The 20,674-nt window shown below is 42.3% G+C and overlaps 1 protein-coding gene across 2 annotated transcripts in view; it reads left to right on the forward strand.

Moving 5' to 3' along the window:
• The window catches only part of VIT (vitrin), an 80,128-nt gene that overhangs the window by 23,924 nt on the left and 35,530 nt on the right, over window positions 1-20,674 (forward strand). For both annotated transcript variants that reach the window (XM_006131292.4, XM_006131293.4), the window contains exons 2-9: window positions 1,035-1,103; window positions 5,376-5,441; window positions 6,661-6,817; window positions 9,007-9,140; window positions 13,437-13,514; window positions 14,203-14,283; window positions 17,206-17,409; window positions 18,179-18,229. In XM_006131292.4, coding sequence (XP_006131354.2) covers window positions 1,073-1,103; window positions 5,376-5,441; window positions 6,661-6,817; window positions 9,007-9,140; window positions 13,437-13,514; window positions 14,203-14,283; window positions 17,206-17,409; window positions 18,179-18,229 — 802 coding nt within the window. In that variant the 5' untranslated portion in view covers window positions 1,035-1,072. The remainder of the gene's footprint in view (window positions 1-1,034; window positions 1,104-5,375; window positions 5,442-6,660; window positions 6,818-9,006; window positions 9,141-13,436; window positions 13,515-14,202; window positions 14,284-17,205; window positions 17,410-18,178; window positions 18,230-20,674) is intronic.

A 20,674-nucleotide genomic window follows, 5' to 3' on the forward strand; every position in this document is an offset into this window, starting at 1 on the left:
CTATGAATTCTGATTAGCAGGACCACCAATGGCAGACCATTTTGGCCAGAAGCCCCTCCTTTCCCATTGCCTGGGCAAATACAAATGCTGACAGCAGAAACAGCCTGCTGCCCTTCCTAGAGACTGATTCTAGTTTGGAGAGGGGAAACACATGGATTTTGCACTCCTCAGCTATCAGTGGAATGGTAATCATGAACACTCAAAGAATGTCAAGCTCCTACAGCCTCTAGTGTGACCATATCTGGCACCTTGCTCATCTGACTGGGACTCTAACGTCACCTTTTTTACATTAAACAGTACAGGTGTGCTCAGATTCTGATTTATGGGATTCTCACATTTTATCACCATCAACCACTGGTGAGTCTCATACCTGGAGGGTTTTATCTAGTAATAGAAACCTTCAAACATTCCTAGTGTGAGTATGATTTGCATAATACTCTAAAAGGGAAGAGTCTTGTCCAAACATCTCAGATCTGCAAAGGTAGGACAGAAAATCTCTTAGGAAGGGGCAATCTCCTGATTCTAGTCTTGGTCAAAAACCAGAAATGAAGAACACTGCAGCACCTCAAAAATCGGTCACTAACATGTGAACAGTAGTAAGATTTTTTTTTCTGTCAGCTCTCTGTAAGGGAAATAAATCAACCTTTAAGACTGCAAGTATATAGCAGCTTCTGTCATGGCCTCCATTGCCGCTGGCTTTGGAAAAAAGTATCTAGGGTGAAATTTTGGCTGTGTTGAAGGAAGTGGCAAAACTCCCATTTACCTGGAAAGATTCCAAGAGTGAAATCCAGGCCTCATTCATCAAAGTCAAATTAGAAAGTGCTATATCAAGTAGACTATTAATACATTTCAAGTCTTTATAAAGCGTACCTTCTCAGTAAGAAGAGGATCCAGAATGCTAGGACTTCACAATACTTAGGGGGTGGTACACAGAACTACTTCTTCCTCCCCATCTCCCTCCCCTCCTCACCCCCAGTAGTCACTATACTACCTCTGAATGCAATGTGACAAGGCTGTTTTGTTTTCCTTTCTAGCGCATTTGACTGACCCTGCTGATTTTGTTGTTCTAGCCATGAAGGCATCAGTCTTTGCGACCTTTTTTGGTAAGTAAGTCCAGACTACATAAATACACATACTAACATGGTCCAGGACTGGGTCAATGACTTTGGAAAAGTCTCCATGTCGTGTGAGCAATGCATATCTGCATGATGCAGACATTGTGGGTTCAGTAGTGAATGGCAATGAAATGCCTGCAAAGAGGAAAAGCACTCACCTAGGAAAGATGTATCTGAGATCTGGACAAAATGATACAGTGAAAAATCTTTCTTACGATGACTTGAAAGTGATCTGATGTGATGCTTTAGTTCTCCAATCCAAGACAGTGGTTAGCGGCTTCCTGACTTCAGTTAGGTCTGCTACAGCTAGTAGGATTCCTAGCAGAAGATTTAGGAGAACCTTGAGAAGGTATAAAAGTCCTGGTTATGCCAGTTTCTTGATTACCCCTCCAAAGATTACATTTCATTAATAACATGCACTGACTGTTTGGCTGTATATAGGATGCAATAATTACAGTAGACTACACAATTATGCAAATGTCTAAATCTTAAAAGCCCCCACCAAGGAAGAACAATGTGTATTTCATGCTCTTACAATCTTCCCACTAACCATTTTTTCCCCCAAATCCAAAGAGGATGAGGACCTTCGACACAATCAAGATGATATTCAGGGAAAAGGGCTGCAAACACACCATCGTTTATCAGGATGGTCTTGCAAGAGAGATCTGCTCCTTTAGGGAACACAGAGAGGCACCAAGATATGGAGCTGACCTTACACAATCAGGCTACGTCAACACGGGCACCCTTTTCCGGAAATGCTTAAAACGGAACAGTTTTCCGTTATAAGTATTTCCGGGAAAAGCGCGTCTACATTGGCAGGATGCTTTTCCGGAAAAGCACTTTTTCCGGAAAAGCGTCCGTGCCAATGTAGACGCGCTTTTCCGCAAAAAAGCCCCGATCGTCGTTTTCACGATCGGGGCTTTTTTGCGGAAAAGAAATCTGTGCTGTCTACACTGGCCCTTTTCCGGAACAGTTTTCCGGAAAAGGACTTTTGCCCGAACGGGAGCAGCATAGTTTTTCCAGAAAAGCACTGATGATTTTACAGTAGATCGTCAGTGCTTTTCCGGAAATTCAAGGGGCCAGTGTAGACAGCTGGCAAGTTATTCCGGAAAAGCGGCTGATTTTCCAGAATAAGTGGCCAGTGTAGACACAACCTCAGGGTTTGGCTGAATGGATCATGATTTTTTGTGTGTGTTACAAGTTTCTGGTTGATAGAATCCAGCCATCACATTACCTACCCGCATTTTCTATCACTAAGACCTTATCTACACTATAGCAGGAGGTCAATTTAAGATACCCAAATCCAGCTAAGTTAATTACGTAGCTGGAGTCGACATATCTTAAGTTGTGTTTCTACGCCGTCCACACAGCAGGAAGTCAATGGGAGCAAATGCCAATGTCGGCTTCCCTTACTCCTCATGAGGAGCAGAAGAGTTCATCTGAGTTCTATATAATGGGTCTTCACAAGACCTGTTAAATCGAATCCGGAAGATCGTCTGCAGCAGCATTGATCTCCCCCTATAGCGTAGGCATGGCCTAACTGTAGTACTGTCCTAAGTAGGAACTGTCAAGGGTTGTTGGACACGCAGGATCAGCTATATTTTCTCTTTGCTTTAATCTGCTCAGTTCATTGATATCTGCCACAATGCAAGAGACCAAGCGCCTGCTGTTCTCCTCTAATGCTTCATTCAATCCAGCTGAACTCACTGACAATGCATGGGGGAGGAAGTGGCACTCATACTCAATTTACAAGTTGGCAGAAAAGTTCCAAGAGCTATCAAATCAATACACTTATGAGAAGAAATCGGCAGCAATTCAGGGGTGGCAAGGGAGGAATAAGATTGCTGGGATATACTCCAGTCAAGATTAAATATAAACATTATAGCGTCTATCCAGAGAGCACTCAGTATTTTAACTCCTATTAACTTTAGAGAGGATTAAACGGAATTGTTCCACAGTACGGTATTGAAAAAATACTTTCTCACTGTCCGTGCATAGTGTGCTCTTCTGGCTGCAGTGCCCCAGAAAAGTAGACTGTGGACAAATTCTCCATCCCGCATGAGCTGAATTCTGATTCAGTGGACTGGGAGTGAGGGAGAGAACACTGCAGAGATCTGGTTGCTGCTCTCTGATCTTCAGCCATCTAGCCCCGTGTAAATTAAAACTCAATCAAAAGAATGTAAAAGTCATTCAGGACATGCAGGCTCCTGAATACATCCCTGAAATGCAAAGGATCTTAGAAATGATTCACAGCCTAAGCAGATTTATACCTCACCTGTAAGAAATATTATCTCCGCCTGCATGAGCTCCTCAAAAAGGCAAAATGTGCCTGTTACAGAAGCAAAACCACAAGAATAAGAACCCACTACACAACTCCTTTCAGATGCAGACATATAGACCTTACATAAAAAAACTAAGATCAGGTATCAAAACCTATGGATTAGGAGACTTTTTAGATCACATTACAGTAGAGTTTATAAATGCACGATGAGCCCTGTGTAACAACAGGGGAGGTGTGGATTGCACAGAACTTGGAAATAGAGAACTAACTATATATGCTCCCCTCCACTGCAAAATGCCTTCAGTGTACAAAATAGGGAATGAGGCCACGTGGAGAGGGAGGCTACATGGCATGCTATTCTTCATAATGTACTATCATTCAGTGAGCATCCTACAGTACATGTGTATATGTGTCTGGGAGGGAGAAATTCATCAAAGGGATCCCTGGAGCATAATTCCCATCTTTAGGTTTGCATTTTACAAAGCAATGCACACTGTGAGGCTACGTCTAGACTGCAAGCCTCTTTCGAAAAAGAGCATCTAGACTGCAAGCAGTACTTTCGAAAAAGCAAGCCGCTTTTTCGAAAGAGAGCACCCAGGCAGTGTGGATGCTCTCTTTCAAAAAAGCCCTGTTTGCATTCAAGAACGCCTTTTTTCGAAAGAGCACTTTCAAAAAAAGGCGTTCTTCCTCGTGAAATGAGGAGTACCGCCGTTGAAAGAAAAGCCGTGTTCTTTCGATTGAATTTCAAAAGAACGCGGATGCAGTCTAGACGCAGGTGAGGTTTTTTCGAAAAAAGGCTACTTTTTTTGAAAAAACCCTGCAGTCTAGACACAGCCTGAATGACTGCGGCTCAGAGCAGCAGCTAATCGCCCTGCTAGCATCATGTGACTCTTCCCAGCTATAGGCATATAGTCACAGTGGGGCACCACTGGTTGTTGGAGGTGTGAAGCACCACACGGTCGTTGCTGGGGCAGGATGTGAATGAGAAGCTGCAACACGTGTATGTTCAGCAATGTGCTAAATATTTCTTTGGATCCTTGGACTCAGCACATTCCACACACCATGCCCCCCAGCCCAATCAGATCCATACTCACAATATAGTACTTAGAAAAGGTCCAGAAAATTGAACATTTTTATGACAATTAATTAGCAGACAACCCTACAATGGTAAGTGAGATCTACCTGTCACCACCATATAGTTCCCACATTAAATAAAAAATTCACTGAAATAGTTGAACTATAAACCTCAGGCTTTGGTGATACATTAACTGTATAATAGAATTGTCAAACCAAATCAGGTGAGTGGTCCATCTAGTATGGTCCATCCTGTCCAGCAGCCTGTCTCCATCAGAGTCCAATACCAGCTACTTGAGAGGATGACCCTAGAGTTTTTGTTCGTGTTTTGTTATGAAACCACCTGCCTATCAGTGAAGTGTTTTCCTAGCCACCCCGCCCTAACCCCTCAGTTAATTGTTGGTTTATGCAGCGGTAAAGCATGAAGTTGTCTAATCCTAACATTATTTATTCTGCTTTAAATACTCGTGGGTGCTCTCCTATTACTCATGAAAATGTCTAATCTTTTCTTAAGTCTGTTAAGCTCTTGGACTCAGTTGCATCTTTTGGTAGTGAATTCCCCCGAGTTAATTATGTGTTGTGTGGAAAAAGATAAGTGTTCCAAGAGTTAGTCAATCTCTACTCCACTGCACGCGCGCGCACACACACACACACACACACACACACACACACACACACACACACGAATATGTCTTCTCAGACAGACAGACAGAAACACACACACACGCACGCTGGAATATGTCTTCTCAAACAGTTCTGCTTGCTGCTGGAAAAAACATGAATTTCCTTTTTTAAAAAGTTGATTAATAATAAACCTGAGCTCCAGAAAACTGAAGCACAGAGATATGTCCTAAAAGACACTGACGCTTGCCTGTTTGCCTGACTTTGCATTTTCTTTGTCTTAGCTTTGTTTCTGACTTGTACATATGCAACTAAAGAAGCCACAAAGAAGAACAAAAAAGCTAAACTACGTAAGTACTCTCAACAACATGCCTAACTGATTGAAAATAGGAAGGTCCAGTGCAGAAAAACCCCTGAGTGAAGTGATGGCTATTTTCTGTGATGTCCTTGGGGCTTCTATTAGGAGCCAGTAACATACAATAATACGTAGCCTCTTTGTGTGAATCATATGCCTCACATAATGAAATGTATATAGCAAGTGAATTATATGTAATACAGCGTCTTGCATACTACACACAAATACTCAGATACCATAGTGAACAGCCTGGTATAAAAGCCAAGGTAAGACATAACTATGTTGAAATACACACACGGTAAGGTGACACCTGTGCATCTTAACCACTGGAAAGGGTATGACATGGGACTTCTAGCTACAATCCCAAAAGGACTTTTCTGGGCATTCAGTCTGGCTGCATTGGGTGAAATGCAAACCTGCCACTAGGTAATATTATAATCTAACTGTTGACAATAAAACAGAGCTTAAGTTTTTATTTATATCCACAAGCAGCAGGGAATGTAGACCACGAAAGGCATTACCTCCCCCAAAATTGCCTACACTGCTCAGCCACCTGGGAGGGCTGAGGCCACACTGCACAGCACCCCAGCATCCGGGGAAGGCCGGAGCCACACCGCACAGCAGCTCCATCCTTCAGCTGGGATAAAGCAGGGAAAGAAAGGTTGTGAAGGGGCACAGTCCTGGGGGAAGGGGTGGCTTTGGGTGGAAGGGGCGGGGCTTTTGCTGCCTTCCCCAGGTGGGCCTTTACCCGCCGCCCATGTTTATATCCTGTGTTTGCTGTGCACAACAGTCAAACATTTGTAATGGTTTAGGGCAAGATCATGATATTTTGCCACAGCCTTGCCTTGAAGGCTGAAGAAGAACTCTGTTGTCACAAGGAGAATGCTGGGAGTGATGTATACAACTCCCAGCCTTTACTTCTGCCCCCTTCTCCCAGCGTATGGCCACACACTATCCTGCGGTAATTAGAAACTTTTATATGACCCTGGAGATTTCCTTTAGGGTCAGAAATATCTACTGATTTCCTCAGTCCATCTTTAGTTGCCACCCTAACCTTGCCATGCATTTATGATGTACATGCAACTGCCTCTTGAGCACTTCAGGCATTCATCCATATGCTCAAAGAGGGCATGCATGACACTTCTGTGCATTACGTGGCTATGCAGCTATAGGAACACTAAATCTAACTTTTCTGCTCTTTTGTGCATTCACAGATGTACCAGAGGTAGACTGCGATATCAAAGCTGGGAAGATAATCAATCCGGAGTTCATTGCAAAATGTCCACCGGGATGCCAAGACATAAAATACCGTGTTTATGGCACAGACATTTATGCTTCTTTTTCCAGCATATGTGGTGCTGCTATTCACAGGTCAGCAGTTTTAAACTACTGAGATGCTCCTGTACAGAATTATACTTCCAGTGTAGGATGGGGGCCATTGGCTTTGGAGCTTATTAAGCCCTGCTTAATAAGGTTTACAGGATCTTTTGAAAAAGCCTGCCCTTTTTGAAAGAACCGCATCTAGACCGTGGTTTTACTTTCAAAATAGCATTTTTTCGAAAAAGCGCCATGACGCGATTGTGCAAATGAAGCGCGGGAAATTCAAATCCCGGCTTTATTTGCAACTTTGAAGTGTCTAATTTACATCCCTCTGTTGAAAGAGGAATGTAGTCTAGAAACAGCCTCAGAGAAATAGTATTTGATGTGATTGGCCCAAACCTCAGAGTTATGGACACCCAGAGCTTCTCCTGAAATCATTTGCTCTTCCCAGCTGTAAAGCTGGAATGATGACACTTTGTTGTTGCAGAATCATTTGAGATCTATTCAGAAAGGCGCTATACGAGCTAGACATTAGCTATTACTGAGTGTGCTCAGCACCTCACAGGAACTGCCCAGACTTTTCCAGACCACTCATTTAAGGGTGTGTCTACACAGCAGTCTACACTTGAAATAAGAGATGCAAATTGGGTTTCTTATTTCTATTGTATTTCAAAATAGTTTATTTTGACATTTGGTGCATCTACACAGAGCCAAATTTTGAAATAACGCACTATTTCGATACATCCCTTATCCCTCGTGGAATGAGGATTACAGGGATGCCAAAGCAGCATGCCCATTATTTTGAAAAATATTTCGAAATAATGGGTGCGTTTAAAAGATGCGGGATAGCTATTTTGGGATATCTCCTATTTTGTCGCACCCCTAAAAAGCCCCGCTGTCCAGGTTACACTGTTTTACACCATCAAAAGAGTACATGATTCAACAGTAATAATCTCACTAATAACGTGCAGGCAACACAGTTATCATCTCTCATGGTAGGATTCTTTTTGGTGATCCTGTTTAAGCTTAGAAAATATCCTGAAAGCTTTTACTCTAAACCGGGACAGATGTAGCCTCCTGCTTCAATTAGTGCATTATTATCAATTAGTGCCCAGCGGGCACCAACCAACTGCAATAGCATCTCTTACCCTAGCACCACCACCTAATCCTAGCCAGGTGCAAAATTGAGGGCAGGGCTGGGCGAGGCAGGCTGGTGAGCAAGCCCTCATGCACCCTGCAGTGGTAGCTCCCAGATCTCTGCTCCAGGAATTGCGACAGTCACACACCTTCATAATGGCACTCAAGTTCAGCCCAGCTGCCTCTCCTTTCCCCTCCCAAGATCCCCCCGGTTCTCCTAGCCTAGCGAGGAGTGGTGAAATGTACATCTGGCTCTTTTTGCAACTGAACCCATGAACACATACTCAAGCCACCCATGCACCAAACACTGAGTGACACATACACATCACATAAAAATCAGGAATGGTGGTGGTGGGGGGGGGGAGTACTTTACAAACTGCCACATCAAACTGCAGGCAATTCAGGTGGTGCATAATTTAATGTACACGGTGGGACAGACAGATAAAAACCCCTTTTCATCTCTTACGTAGACCATTGCTATCTGCTGGATGAAGTCATGTGTGTTCACATGTTGGTTATTAAATTGTCTTCAAGTGACTAAAAAAAACCTGCCACATTCTTACCTCAAAATATTTATGTGCAATACCCTCCTACTAAAATGGGATTTGTGCATGAATACCTGAGAGCAGACTGTCTCTACAGCAATTTAAACCTAGCACAACATACTGACAGAGAATGTAGTATTTCTGGAAGTTTAAGTGGTAGAGGCCTATGTTTTCGGGGCAAACACTCATAGTTTTCTCTAGGTGCCATTAGAGTTTGGATTTGTTGACTGTTCTGATATGTGTATGACAGCCGTGAGTTTCCTTTCCTTATGCTGCCAACAGCTTAAAGAGAATTGTAAAGCTCAAAGTTATAATATACAATGGTAAAGTATTTCGTTCTAATTAGCTTAGACACGATAGCTAAACTACTCTGTTTATAGCAGCAGAGTCTAATACTTCTTAGCAAAAGACTTCTCCAAGTTGTACTGAAGACTACTGTAACCTCAACCATGCCGTTTAAAATCAGAACATCCTCCTAACTCTTGTATAGTTGAATAGTTTTAAGTTTCTCTGCGGGTGTCATTTAACACTTTCCATGCTCCCTCCCTCTTTTTGTAGTGGTACAATTGACAACTCGGGAGGGAAAATCCTTGTTCAGAAAGTTGCTGGACAATCTGGTTATAGAGGGAGCTTCTCCAATGGAATCCGATCCTTGTCCCTACCACGCTGGAGGGAGTCCTTCATTGTTTCAGGTACTACTCTCCCTCCCTCCAAAAAAAAAAAAAAAAAAAAAAATCTGCAGAACGAATTCAGTTGTTGTACTACCACACTTTGAAGTGTTATATATTCTGTGCAAAGCAACATGATAGTTGAATGCACGACCAAAGTCCCTCACTCTGTTGTGTTTTGAGAAGCCTATCCAAATAAGTGTTCATTCAGAGTACACTATATACCTTCCTAATATGATACCTCTGCTTTCTTATATGCTTTGTTGTGCAATGAGATAAATACGTTGACACTTTAAGTATCATCTGGAGCATCCGAGTTAGCACCCATAAAATGACACAGAGAGGTTCACATTTCAGAGCTATTTACTGCCTGAATTTGTAGACAATCTGAAACACCTGTTTCAGTTAAACTCACTCCATGCTTTGAAGCTTTTCTTCCCAACCATAAACGTCACACACAAAAAGTTGCAGTTATTGGCCATCGCAAGCAGTGCCAGGGCTGTTTATTAAAAGAAATATATTTTAAGTTTGAAAGATTACCAGTCCCATCTCTCTAACCATATTCAGTGAATGCTCCGTAAGTGACTGTCTGATGCACTGGCACCCTGTGTGAAGTTATATCAGTTTATCTTACGTGTACTAATAATAATTGTGCTCCACCTCTACTAAGCAGCCAATTCATGTTGGTCTGTTAAATTCTCCCATAAGTCAGATTTTTTTTGGCCCTGATTTTCTCCCTACCCCCATACTGGCACTCTAGAACCACTTACACTCATCTAGTGCCTGTCTTTACACACCTCTGGGTACATGCTACCCTGTAAATTGCAGAGTGCAGTGAAGTGTTGCACTCACTGCCCCATGTAAATCCTGCTGACACCCTCTACCCTAAAGGCTTCCTAGTGCACATGGATGTAGACCTGCTTCAAACAGTACAACATTAACATTCACTAGGAACCAGTGAGAGCATGACACTTCTGAGCACTCAACAGTGTACAGACAAGTCCTTAGAGTCCCAGGCCAAATTGAGAGGTGATGTGTAACTTAAGTCCCCTTATGTTCAACTCTACTAACACGTAATAAGTATTCTAAGTTAGTACAGGTGGCGCTAACTTGCACTGTTTTATTTTGCTTCTGTATTGAATCTCCTGTCATGCAAGCATGTCATGATGTGCACATTTCCACTGCTTGGCTAAGAGAAGCAACCATCTACTGTTAATTACTAGTATGTCAGGCAGACGTTGAGGAAAGATCAACATAGCACAAAATGTATGAACAGCCATTCCCAAGAAATTCAAGTGAAGAACAGCAAATAAAAGGGGTAGGAATATGATCAAACTGAGCTGGCATCTGGGATCTGAATGAGTGTTTGCAGATGCTCTTTTTGTAGCTTTCAAACAGCCCAGCCCTGGCTCAGACTTTAAAAGGATTTACTTTGGATAGTTCAGAATTTCCTGTCATGGCCGCATTGCCACTGGTACTTGCTTTCTTCTAACAAACAGCAAATTCTAACTCTGAGCTGACAGGGGAAAATAGGATTTCTTACCTGAATTGCTGCTCAGCTACTATCCAGTGAGCTTTGGAGTCTCTCACAACAACAGCTCCTCCTAATTTTCCATTAAGAACAACGCCTTCTGGTTACATACGCACCATGAAACAGAAAGTTACAAACCTGCATGGTAGAGATGGGAAGACTAGATTCAACCCAGACTGGGTACACATAGGAATGATAACAATAAAAGGCCTACTGTAAGGCCCTAATCCTGCCTGTGCTCAGTTGACTGCACATAGAATGGCCAATTGAAATCACAGTTGAGGGCCAAAAGGGACTAACTCAAAGCCACTAAACTCCGCTCTATTATCTCGGCATTGAATCCAATAACCTGGCTTGGATTAAAGCATTACGGCAGCCCAGAGAATAAACTATAGCATATCATGGGCATAGAACAGGAGGGACCAAGGTACACCAATGCTTCTGCAATGGCAGGGAATTGATTAAATGAGTCAGTGGGATTAATTAGAGTTGTATGCAGAAAGAGAGCCAAATTTAAAGGGAAGGGAGTCCTTACTGGGTTTTCCGAAATGGGGGTGTTCTTTGTGAGGAATTTAAAGGCTACAAGATGGAACTCCATAACTGTTCATCTAGTTCTACTTTAATTGGCCTGTAGCTAGATGCAGACCAACCCGATTTGCAAAATACCCTTATTAATTATAAGAAAAGAGATGCACCAAGACTAGAAAGGCAAACCAGCAGAAAAGCCAACTGAGGCATCTGACTACAGGACATCAGCCAAGTTTGTTGTCTGCAAATAAAAAGCATTCGTGGTATTGTACAATGAAAGCATGCTGGCCTGTGTTCTCAGATAGGAAACTTGACAATTGAAATATCACAAACTATTGGGGGTGAATAAGCACCTGTGCAAGAGACCGGAGAAGAGGAACAGTTCGGGGGACTGGCCTGTGACGTGGTGTGACAGAGGAGTGGGGAACAAGACCCGGTCATTGGGGCTGAAGCGGTGAGCACAGTAGGAGGCATGCAAATAGACTTGGATTCATTTTCTAGTTCTGAAATGTCTTGGCACTCATGTGAATGACTCCATTCATGGTAATGGGAGCTGGCTACGAGGAAAAGCAAATGGAGTCCCAAATGCCTGAGCATGTTACCGACAAGCAGCAAGGAAGATTTCATCTCTCCACCCATGTTTCAAACATCCATATGTTTAACAATATTCAGGTTTACAACCCATCTTTACACAGCAATCTCATTTTTAATGCATATTATAGTTATACAAGTACTGCTGGATTTTGTAGCAGCTTTCTGGTCAGTGTATGAGCAGCACTATTGCCACCCCAAGAGTCAGCTGTCCATTAAGAGCAGCTCAAACAGATGCTTCGAACACACATGGGACACAAACAGTTCTTTCCTAAAGATGCCAGCGCTCACTGAGTAGCCAGTCACATGCAGCAATGTAGCTTGGCCTGTACATTCACAGACACAATTTCCATTACAAATCAGATGTAGAGCCAGATTTGAAGGCAAGGCCTGGCTTTCACTTCAGCTATACATCAGTTTAGCTTCTTGGACTTCAACGAAACAACTCCTGACTCACAGCACTGCAGGTGAACTGACTCACATGTCTGCCATGTTTAGAAAGGGAACCAAAGCAAATCCACTTCACCATCTGATGACTGTATTGGTTAAAACAGCTCAAGCTGTGGAATAAAGGGGCTGAAGTTGCTAAGAAAACACTGAAGTGGGGAACCAGGGTGATGCTTCTCTGACTCAACTATTGTTCTTATATGTGGTGGGATAGAGTCACTTATCCTTACACTGGCATAAACCCCAGCAGAGATCCCTGGATGTAGAAAATCCAGTAGAGGGTGAGGATATGGCAGAACAAGACTGCTATCATTCAACAATGAAGTACAAGCTAGCACTATCTGACAAGAGGATGCTGTGTTGTTGATGAGTGTGTTGATTCAGTGCCTCTCTTCAGTAGCTCCCACTGCAGCGCTTCCATGCAAATTAATGCTTAAGTTGTAACTGCCTCTGTCATCCACACTTGTACATCCTCTGTACTACACGGTTGTAGGGGGAGGGGAGAGAATTATGCAGCTGGGATGGGAAATGCAATTCACATCTCTCTGTGCCACCTTTTCTGAAGCTGGTCCCAAGTATAGAGCATACACTAGCTTCTCTAACACTGTGAGCACAACAGCATCAAAACGACTGCTTCAGAGGAATATTCATAGCCACATGTGTCAACAGAAAAGCCATCTGGTGTGGCACTAGAAAGGTCTGTGGTTTAGAGCATCAGTGAGCTGTGCCTCATTTTCAAGGGAAGGACCCTCATTTTAGATCCAGGTATAACTACCATATGCCTCAGCACACGAACATGGTATTTTCACTGTTATTATTGTAAATGACATATCAGAAATGATATACTATTTAACAGGGTTTTTTTTTTTAAAAAAAGTCATGTAGTTAAAGAAGGAGATCCCACATCTTTTAGAGCTTTTTTCATTAGTATTTCACTTGTTCCCATGGTTTAGATATTGGCATGTTTAGTGGAGTGATTTTTAGACCACATGGAATCAAGGGAACTGAGGGAATGAAAAGGATTTGGTTTTAGGACCTGACTCTGCACTATTAAATTTGATGCAAATTTTTCCCTACAAGAACTTAGAATTATTTGGGTGTCAATTTGTCACATGTATTATTATTTTAGAATTCAATGAGATATTTACTGCACTGTTTTCCATTTCATTTAAAGACTCCTAGTCCATATAGTTGGGAAACTTATTTATTGGTTTCTTTTGCAGAAGGCAAACCAAAGAAAGGTGCAACATACCCATCAGTTCTTGAATATTCTTCCTCAAAAAGCTTACCTGCAAAAACAGGCAAGTAATTAAAGTAATTACGGTTGATTTTTCTCTCAGATTTCTCATGTTTTTATGAGAAATAAAATAAATAAAATAAATATGTAAGACGAGAGAATGATATAAAGCTTTTATTGCAATGAGTCAGAAATAAAGCATCATCACTTGGTACCAATTCTGTAAGAGATGTTAATAATTTATACCAAATCATCACATGCTTTTTTCTACTATATGTGGCAACAATGCCAGTTATTCCAGAAAATTGTTATTTATTTTCTTTCCTCACAGCCTTCTCTTCCTTAATGGTTTTTCTTGCTTTAAGTCAGAGAAAAATGATTCTGTACCACTTGCATGAATGAGCTTTGGATTCTAGGTGTGGATAGGGGGCGTATATTTGCCTTTTTGTCTGATACCATTTACTCACGCCTCTTGGAGTGATCAACTACGTGAACAATAATACGCAAATACCATAAAAAATTACGTCAACTGTCAACAGCCCTTTCAAAGAATAGCTATCCCCTATTGGGGGTTTATGCTTCTTGACCTGTGGCTAGTAGGGGAACACACATCCACCCACAATCAACAGATCCTTTTGCTTTTTTCCTCTCAGTTTGCTGCTTCTTGGGGCACGGTGTAGGAGGGCAGCTGGATCCCTATCTAGCAGCCTCCTCAGTCAAACACACACCCGGTTATTTTTTCTTTCATACAGAACCTAAAAAGTCAGCACAAGATAGGAAGGCAACCAGGAATACAGACACCTCTAATGCATCAGAAAAATCACCTGAACAAGGTATGGGTTGTGCATCACAGCAAATCCTTAGATGTGAATTAGCCCATCTGTCTAAACAGTCTGCAATGGGTTACAAAAAGTCATTTGAACTTGTAGTATGTACCAGTGTGCCTTTCCTGCAGCCTTCACTCTGCATTCTCATAGCAAAAGAATGAGCCTCTGCTTCTGCAAACCATCACCAAAGAGCATGCTGAGATAAGGAAGGAAAGGGGAGTGAGAATGCAAGTGGACCATCACAACCGAAGCTTTTCATTTACCATGGTATTGTTCTACTGGAGTGCAATATTAAGGCTTACACTGTGGCTTTCAGTCACACTCTTACCCACATCCTCTCTGTGTAGGAGCATCCGTGCATGTACAGCAACTTTCAGAAGTACTGTAGCTGAGGTTGGCATAATGATTCCAGCAGCACCAGATACAAACTCCCAGCAATGTCCATTTGCTCCTCTCTTACAGGGTGTAGTGTGTTCTCCCTCTCTTCTGCATAGCAGGAAGGACAGAGCCATGTTTTGTCAACTCCGTCTTCCTAGCCCTGTTAGTATTGTTGCTGTCTTCAGATTTGCCTGACGTTTGCATGCTGTCAGTACAAAGATCAAGAATACGCCTTTTCCCTAGCAGCTGGGTGCAAAGTTAGATGGTGGGACTTGTGCTTTGTTCTTGCTACTTTTTTCTCGTTAGCACATCTGAGAACAATTTAGCTCTAAGGAAGTTATTTTTGTTTGGGTTTGGTTTTTTATTTTGTTATATTTTTGTTGGGGTTTTTCTGGTGTATCTGTTTTGGTTTTCTTAGCTCTCTTTGTTGCCCCTTGAAAACAATCTGAGGTTTGACTTTTAACTGGCTTGCAGCAGGTAGTAAATAATCCAGTAGTGCCAAGGATGATGCTTTCCAACAGGAGAACAACAATGAAACACCACGCTGTACAGATGTAGCCATGAATGGAATGAATAATGATTCATAGCCCTGCTTCACTCCCCAAAATGTATTGGATCTTCCTTGGGATTGTGAGTTAAGTGCAGAGGAACTAGATTGAGGCCAGTTATCTGAAATGTTTGTTTCTGTGGCAACTTTTGTAGGTAGACCAAGATGGTAGATTTGAGAGAGAGAGAGAGAGAGAGAGAGAGAGAGAGTGTGTGTGTGTGTGGAGGGGATGTTATAGCGGATATACACACTATATACTTTAGAGAGTGTGTGTGTGTGTCTGTCTGCTCAAGATCTCCTCCTAAACAGTAAGAGCTAGGAGCACCACATTTGGTATTCCAATTCCTCTTCTCCTAACATAAAGCAACACCAGGAATTGGTTGTGCCACAAAAATGGGATGTACCTGGAATGAGATTGTTTCCCATATCGTGGAAACGGAGGGGCTACTAGGAGAGACAGTTATACTGCCGAGTGACCACAGGGAGGTGGCCACACCAGTAAGAGAGTGGCCAGTTGAGGAAAGGGCTCTAAATGTTGCCATCTACAGGTAAGGTTCCCATCCTGGTCCTGGCCATGGTTGCCCCCCCCCCCCCCAAGGCTGATCCTCATGCCCCACAGGGGGAGCCCAATCCACTGCCCCCCAGCCTGCTACAGGGGGAGCCCAAGCCACCATCCCTCTGCCCTCAGCCCCAGCACCAGACCGGGGTGAGGTACCAGGTGTGTTGCGCAGCCTCTGTCTCCACAGGGACCTCAGGCTTTCCAGGAGCTGCTGCCTCCAGACCAGCCTGGCTCTCACCGCTGCAAGGGGCCCCAGAGAGCCCCCCAAGACTTGCCAGCCCCTGGCCTGAGCCCCCCCCCATGTCCTGCCCTAAATCCTATACCCCCAAATCTCTGCCCTGAAGCCCCACACTCCTTGCCCGGACTCCTGCACCCACCACCCCATGTCCTGAGCCTCCCATAGACCCTACCCATGGACTGACTTCTGCACCTCCACCCCCTGCCTTGAGCCTCCCAACACCCCAAAATGAGTTAAGGACTCGAGCAATGATGGGTACCATCTACCAGTTGAAATATAAAATCACATAAATACATGAAATCATTTCTTATAGTGATATTCAGTAGACACGTTTGGCAGCTAGCATATTTGGAAGCATTTCATTTCCCCCTCCATTATAATAGTGGACATCCACCCTTTAAAATACCTGGTTTGAGGTGAGTCACATTTAGAATAATGTAGGTGTCCCCCCCTCCCCATCTCTAACCCCCCAAAAAAGACTGTACTATCCCCACCTCTCCTCACCTCATCTCAGCTAAACAGATGGTTTCTGATCTTGACACAATTCCCTGAAGCATTTTCCCCTGGAAGTTGTCCATGCTTCAGCAAACCAGCAGTAGTGTGTTAGGTACTGCATTTCTCAGTTTTGCTCAGTGACACTAAATGATTTTATAATACCACAGATAAAATGAGTTACATTTACATAGAGTTTCATCTGAAGAAGTGGGTTGTGCTCATGATACCATCTACATGTTTTGTTTGTCTTTAAGGTGCTACTGGAGTATTTGTTGTTTTTTAAGTTGTTGGTTTTTTATAGAGTTTCTAGTTGCCTTATTATGTAGAGGAAACCAGGCCAGAACAATAGAAATTGTCTGCAAATCAGCACTATCAAGAGCATTGTGTTTTTGATATACTTGTTAGGATCCAAGATTCTCTTGTAAAAATGGAGAAACTATAGGGGAGAATCAAAGGCATGAAAGCTCCAAATTAATTATTTGTAATTGCTTTCAGCAAGATGGTACAGTACTATGCCACATCAAGACATATCCTATAGATACATACAGCAGTGGATAAACAGCATATTAATAGGTTTGGTGCTTAAAAGCATTTTCAGGAATATAGCCAGAATGAACTTGGACTACTTTGTTGCTCATTTAATACAAGTTGACACCGTTTATGATGTTTTTATATCTGTCGCATCTAATTACATTATAAACTTTCTTATAGCTGATACACTCCGCAAAGAATATCAGACATCTCCAGGAGCGGTTCCCACCACACAAGTTCCAACCACAACTCTGAAGTTCACCATGACTCCAGAACCCATCAGCGCAACACCAAAGCCAACTACAATCCTTGCAACAACCAGCATCACAACTGCTATCACCACTGCCAAACCTCGACATGCGATGCATAAGGTCCGGGACATAGGTCAGTAGAGCCAAAGCAGGGATTTTTACTCTCTTGTTGACCTGCACCTTTCCTAATAAATAATGATAATTAATATTAGCCCTTGTTTAGTAATCCAGCAAAATGTATTCAAGAATACAATGTAGGAATATTCATAATGTATAAAAGAATCAGCAGAAAGGAGGGGTGGAATTCATGTGGTATAAGGCTAATATTGATTTACATGTGATTACAAAGCCTATCTTGGAAGATAATATGTGTTTCATGAACATGAACTTCATTTTATGTAAGGATAGACTGTAGTGGGTATATTCATATGAGTCATTATGTGCTCACTTCAATTTGTGTGCTACTTAGGGATACCACTTTCATATAGATAAAGACGTACATCTGAATTGCATTGTTCCTCCTGAGTTAGGACCTTCTCCAGTCCACAATAAAATCATGATGATTTTCAAATGTATTATTCAACAAATATTCTTTAGAATGTTTTGACCGGCTATGCAGATGGGCTGATAATTCAACACACAGATTTGAGAATCATTTGGTTAATTTCATGATAACTTTCAAATATCACTCAAAACAATTTTTTTTTTTTTTTGCAATTACTTTCCCTCCGGTCCTAATTGGACCCTACAAAAGAGCTCTCTCCTATGGACTTTGCTCACCTGATGCTCCCTGATCCTCCCCCTCCCCTCCCTTTCATTCATTAAGAAGCATGTACATTGTTGCTATTGTTTAACATATTTTAAAGTTAGAAACTGCAGTGGTTTTTTTTTTTTCTGCCTAGGTCCTAGCAGCATCCATCCAGTTTACTCAGCTGCGGCAGCTGCAGCGTCAAGTAAGTACAGTGCTGCAGCTCATGGCTGTGAGGAGTGGATAAAGTGTACATCAAAGCAGCAGTGTTGCAGTAGAATTAGGGCTGAGAGTAACAGGTATGGAATGAAAGTCTGGCCCAGTGAAGCCAATGGCAAAACTCTCCTTGACTTCAGGATGGCCAGGATTTCACCCCAGTTTTTAAAGCGGAACTTGAGAAAATCCTGCACAAACCTGGGAAGGGATTCCCAAATGTGAGGGCCTGAACTGAAACATCTACATCTGTGATCAAACATGAAAGTAAACACATAGCCTAATTCACAGAGATGCTGAGCAACCACAATACAAGTGGGAGATTCTGGTGTTCAGCATCTCTGAAAATGAACCACTGTTACCTAGGGGGCTAACCTGGGCTACTTGTTCGGAAGTGTCGGTGTTAGTAAATTATGGGTTCTCTGTCTTCTAGCACTTCAATTCTGAACTTCTTGATGCATATTTTCATGTTGATCCCTCTGTTTTACATCCCTCCTCCAAAAACAAAATGTTGGTCTTTCTATGACATATGTAATTCGGACTGTAGAGTATTTAAACGTACTCAGTGAGAGGTGAAAGCTTTAAAACACTGACTTAAGTTAGGCCAATGCTCTTTGGAAAACCTCAGACCAAGTCTCAGAGTCTGGCATTAATATGATGTTTTTCCTGGCTTTGCATTAGCGTTATTGACAACAGCATCATGTTTAGTCAAAGTTCCTCCTTCATCTTGATCCAGAAACCTGCTTCTGTTCTACCCCACAAACTCTAATACAAATATTTGAAGCAGCCTGCGGTATTTAATTACTCAGCTGCGAAGAAAAAGAAAGGCACGTTGAAATGCTAGCAAGTTTCTCTGGGCTGAGCACTGAAATTTGTCTTCTACTGAAAGAAAAGAAACATGGGCTGTGCTTTGCTGTTACATCTGCCACCCTTTCTGAACACCTGGTTCATCCATTCTGCTCAGATGTACGCAGGTACAGCTATCACTGACCAAAGCCAATGGGAATGGTGTTCATGTATCTGAATGCAACATTGGGATGTTTTGTCTTCTGAAATAAGCTTCTTTGAAATGAAGAGTAGTTGATTCAGAACCGTATCACATGGATGCAATGGTTATCTGCTAGCTATTAAGTACTGAGAGCAAGATGCATTCAATTATGTTGTGAATCTTACTATAATATCTCAACACCAAGGAATACTTTAAAGCCTGGCGGGAGAAAAAATAGGAAAAAGATAAATGACTTTGTATTCTTGAGGCCTTTCTTCTAATGTGCCAGTGTTCATCGCTAGGGTAGATTGTCATGGTGAGGAGATGCACTGCAGGGAAAGACCTTTATGGAACTCTGGCTTTTCATTCTCTTCTATGCCAGGGCTTCTCTTCTGGGCCTCTACAGTTTCACCTTCACCTCACCTCTTAATTCCCCCTTTGGGCACCTGCTTTCCGGTGGCCTTGAACAGTGCCTATGCTCTCCAGTTGTATTCCTCTTTTTGCCCTTCACAAACATGGAACGAGATCCTTAGGTCCAGATTCTCAAAACATATTGGGATGTCTCATTCTCATTGATTTCATTGACGATCTGGGCTGGTGTCTCTTAGGGACAGAATTACAAATGTATTTAGGTGTGCTAAGATACAGAACGGGGTCTAGTGGGATTTTCAAAAGCGCCAAATCAAATGACCTTGGAATTAGGTGTTTCGGTCCTTTTAGGCCCATTTATAAATTACTCTAGTATGTGAATTTATCTTTAGGCCTCTAAATATCTTAGTAAAACTAGCCCCTTGTGCTACTTCCTTTCCTGCAGGACAGGACACAATTTAGGCCATGTTTTCTTTTAAAAGATAATTAAATGTCTCTAAGATCCCAAATAAGTAAAGGCACATAGATAAAGGATGAAATCCTATCCCCATTCAAATCAATGTGAGTTGTGTCATGTATGTCAGTCAGGCCAGGATTTCATCCTGAGACTTTAAAAGGTAAAATGTATATGCTTTTTATTTGTCTTTGACTAGACTCTTAATAGCATTTTAAATCTAAGATTTCATCTTAAATGTATTGAATTAGGCTTCTAATGTGAGTCTTGTCCCAAAAGAGGAGAAAGGCCATGCATGCAGAATGATTATAAGGGACCCGGGTGTGGAACAGTACTTCAGTAATTCTGAGGTCCAGGGGAGATAGCTTGCTCTCAGGAATAAGTTGGGACCAAACACGTCAATATGATTTTTAGGACCTTGCCAAATACTGTACAGGCAGTCCCCGGGTTATGTACAAGATAGGGACTGTAGGTTTGTTCTTAAGTTGAATTTGTATGTAAGTCGGAACTGGTACATATTGTAGCGGAAACTCTAGCCAAACATTTCTCCAGAGCTCAGTTTTATTCTCCCACACCTCACTTCCCTCAGTCCTTTATTCTCAAGCTGAGGTGTCTGCTGAGAAAAG

This window comes from Pelodiscus sinensis, chromosome 3, assembly GCF_049634645.1.
Source record: "Pelodiscus sinensis isolate JC-2024 chromosome 3, ASM4963464v1, whole genome shotgun sequence".
Lineage (NCBI taxonomy): Eukaryota > Metazoa > Chordata > Testudines > Trionychidae > Pelodiscus > Pelodiscus sinensis.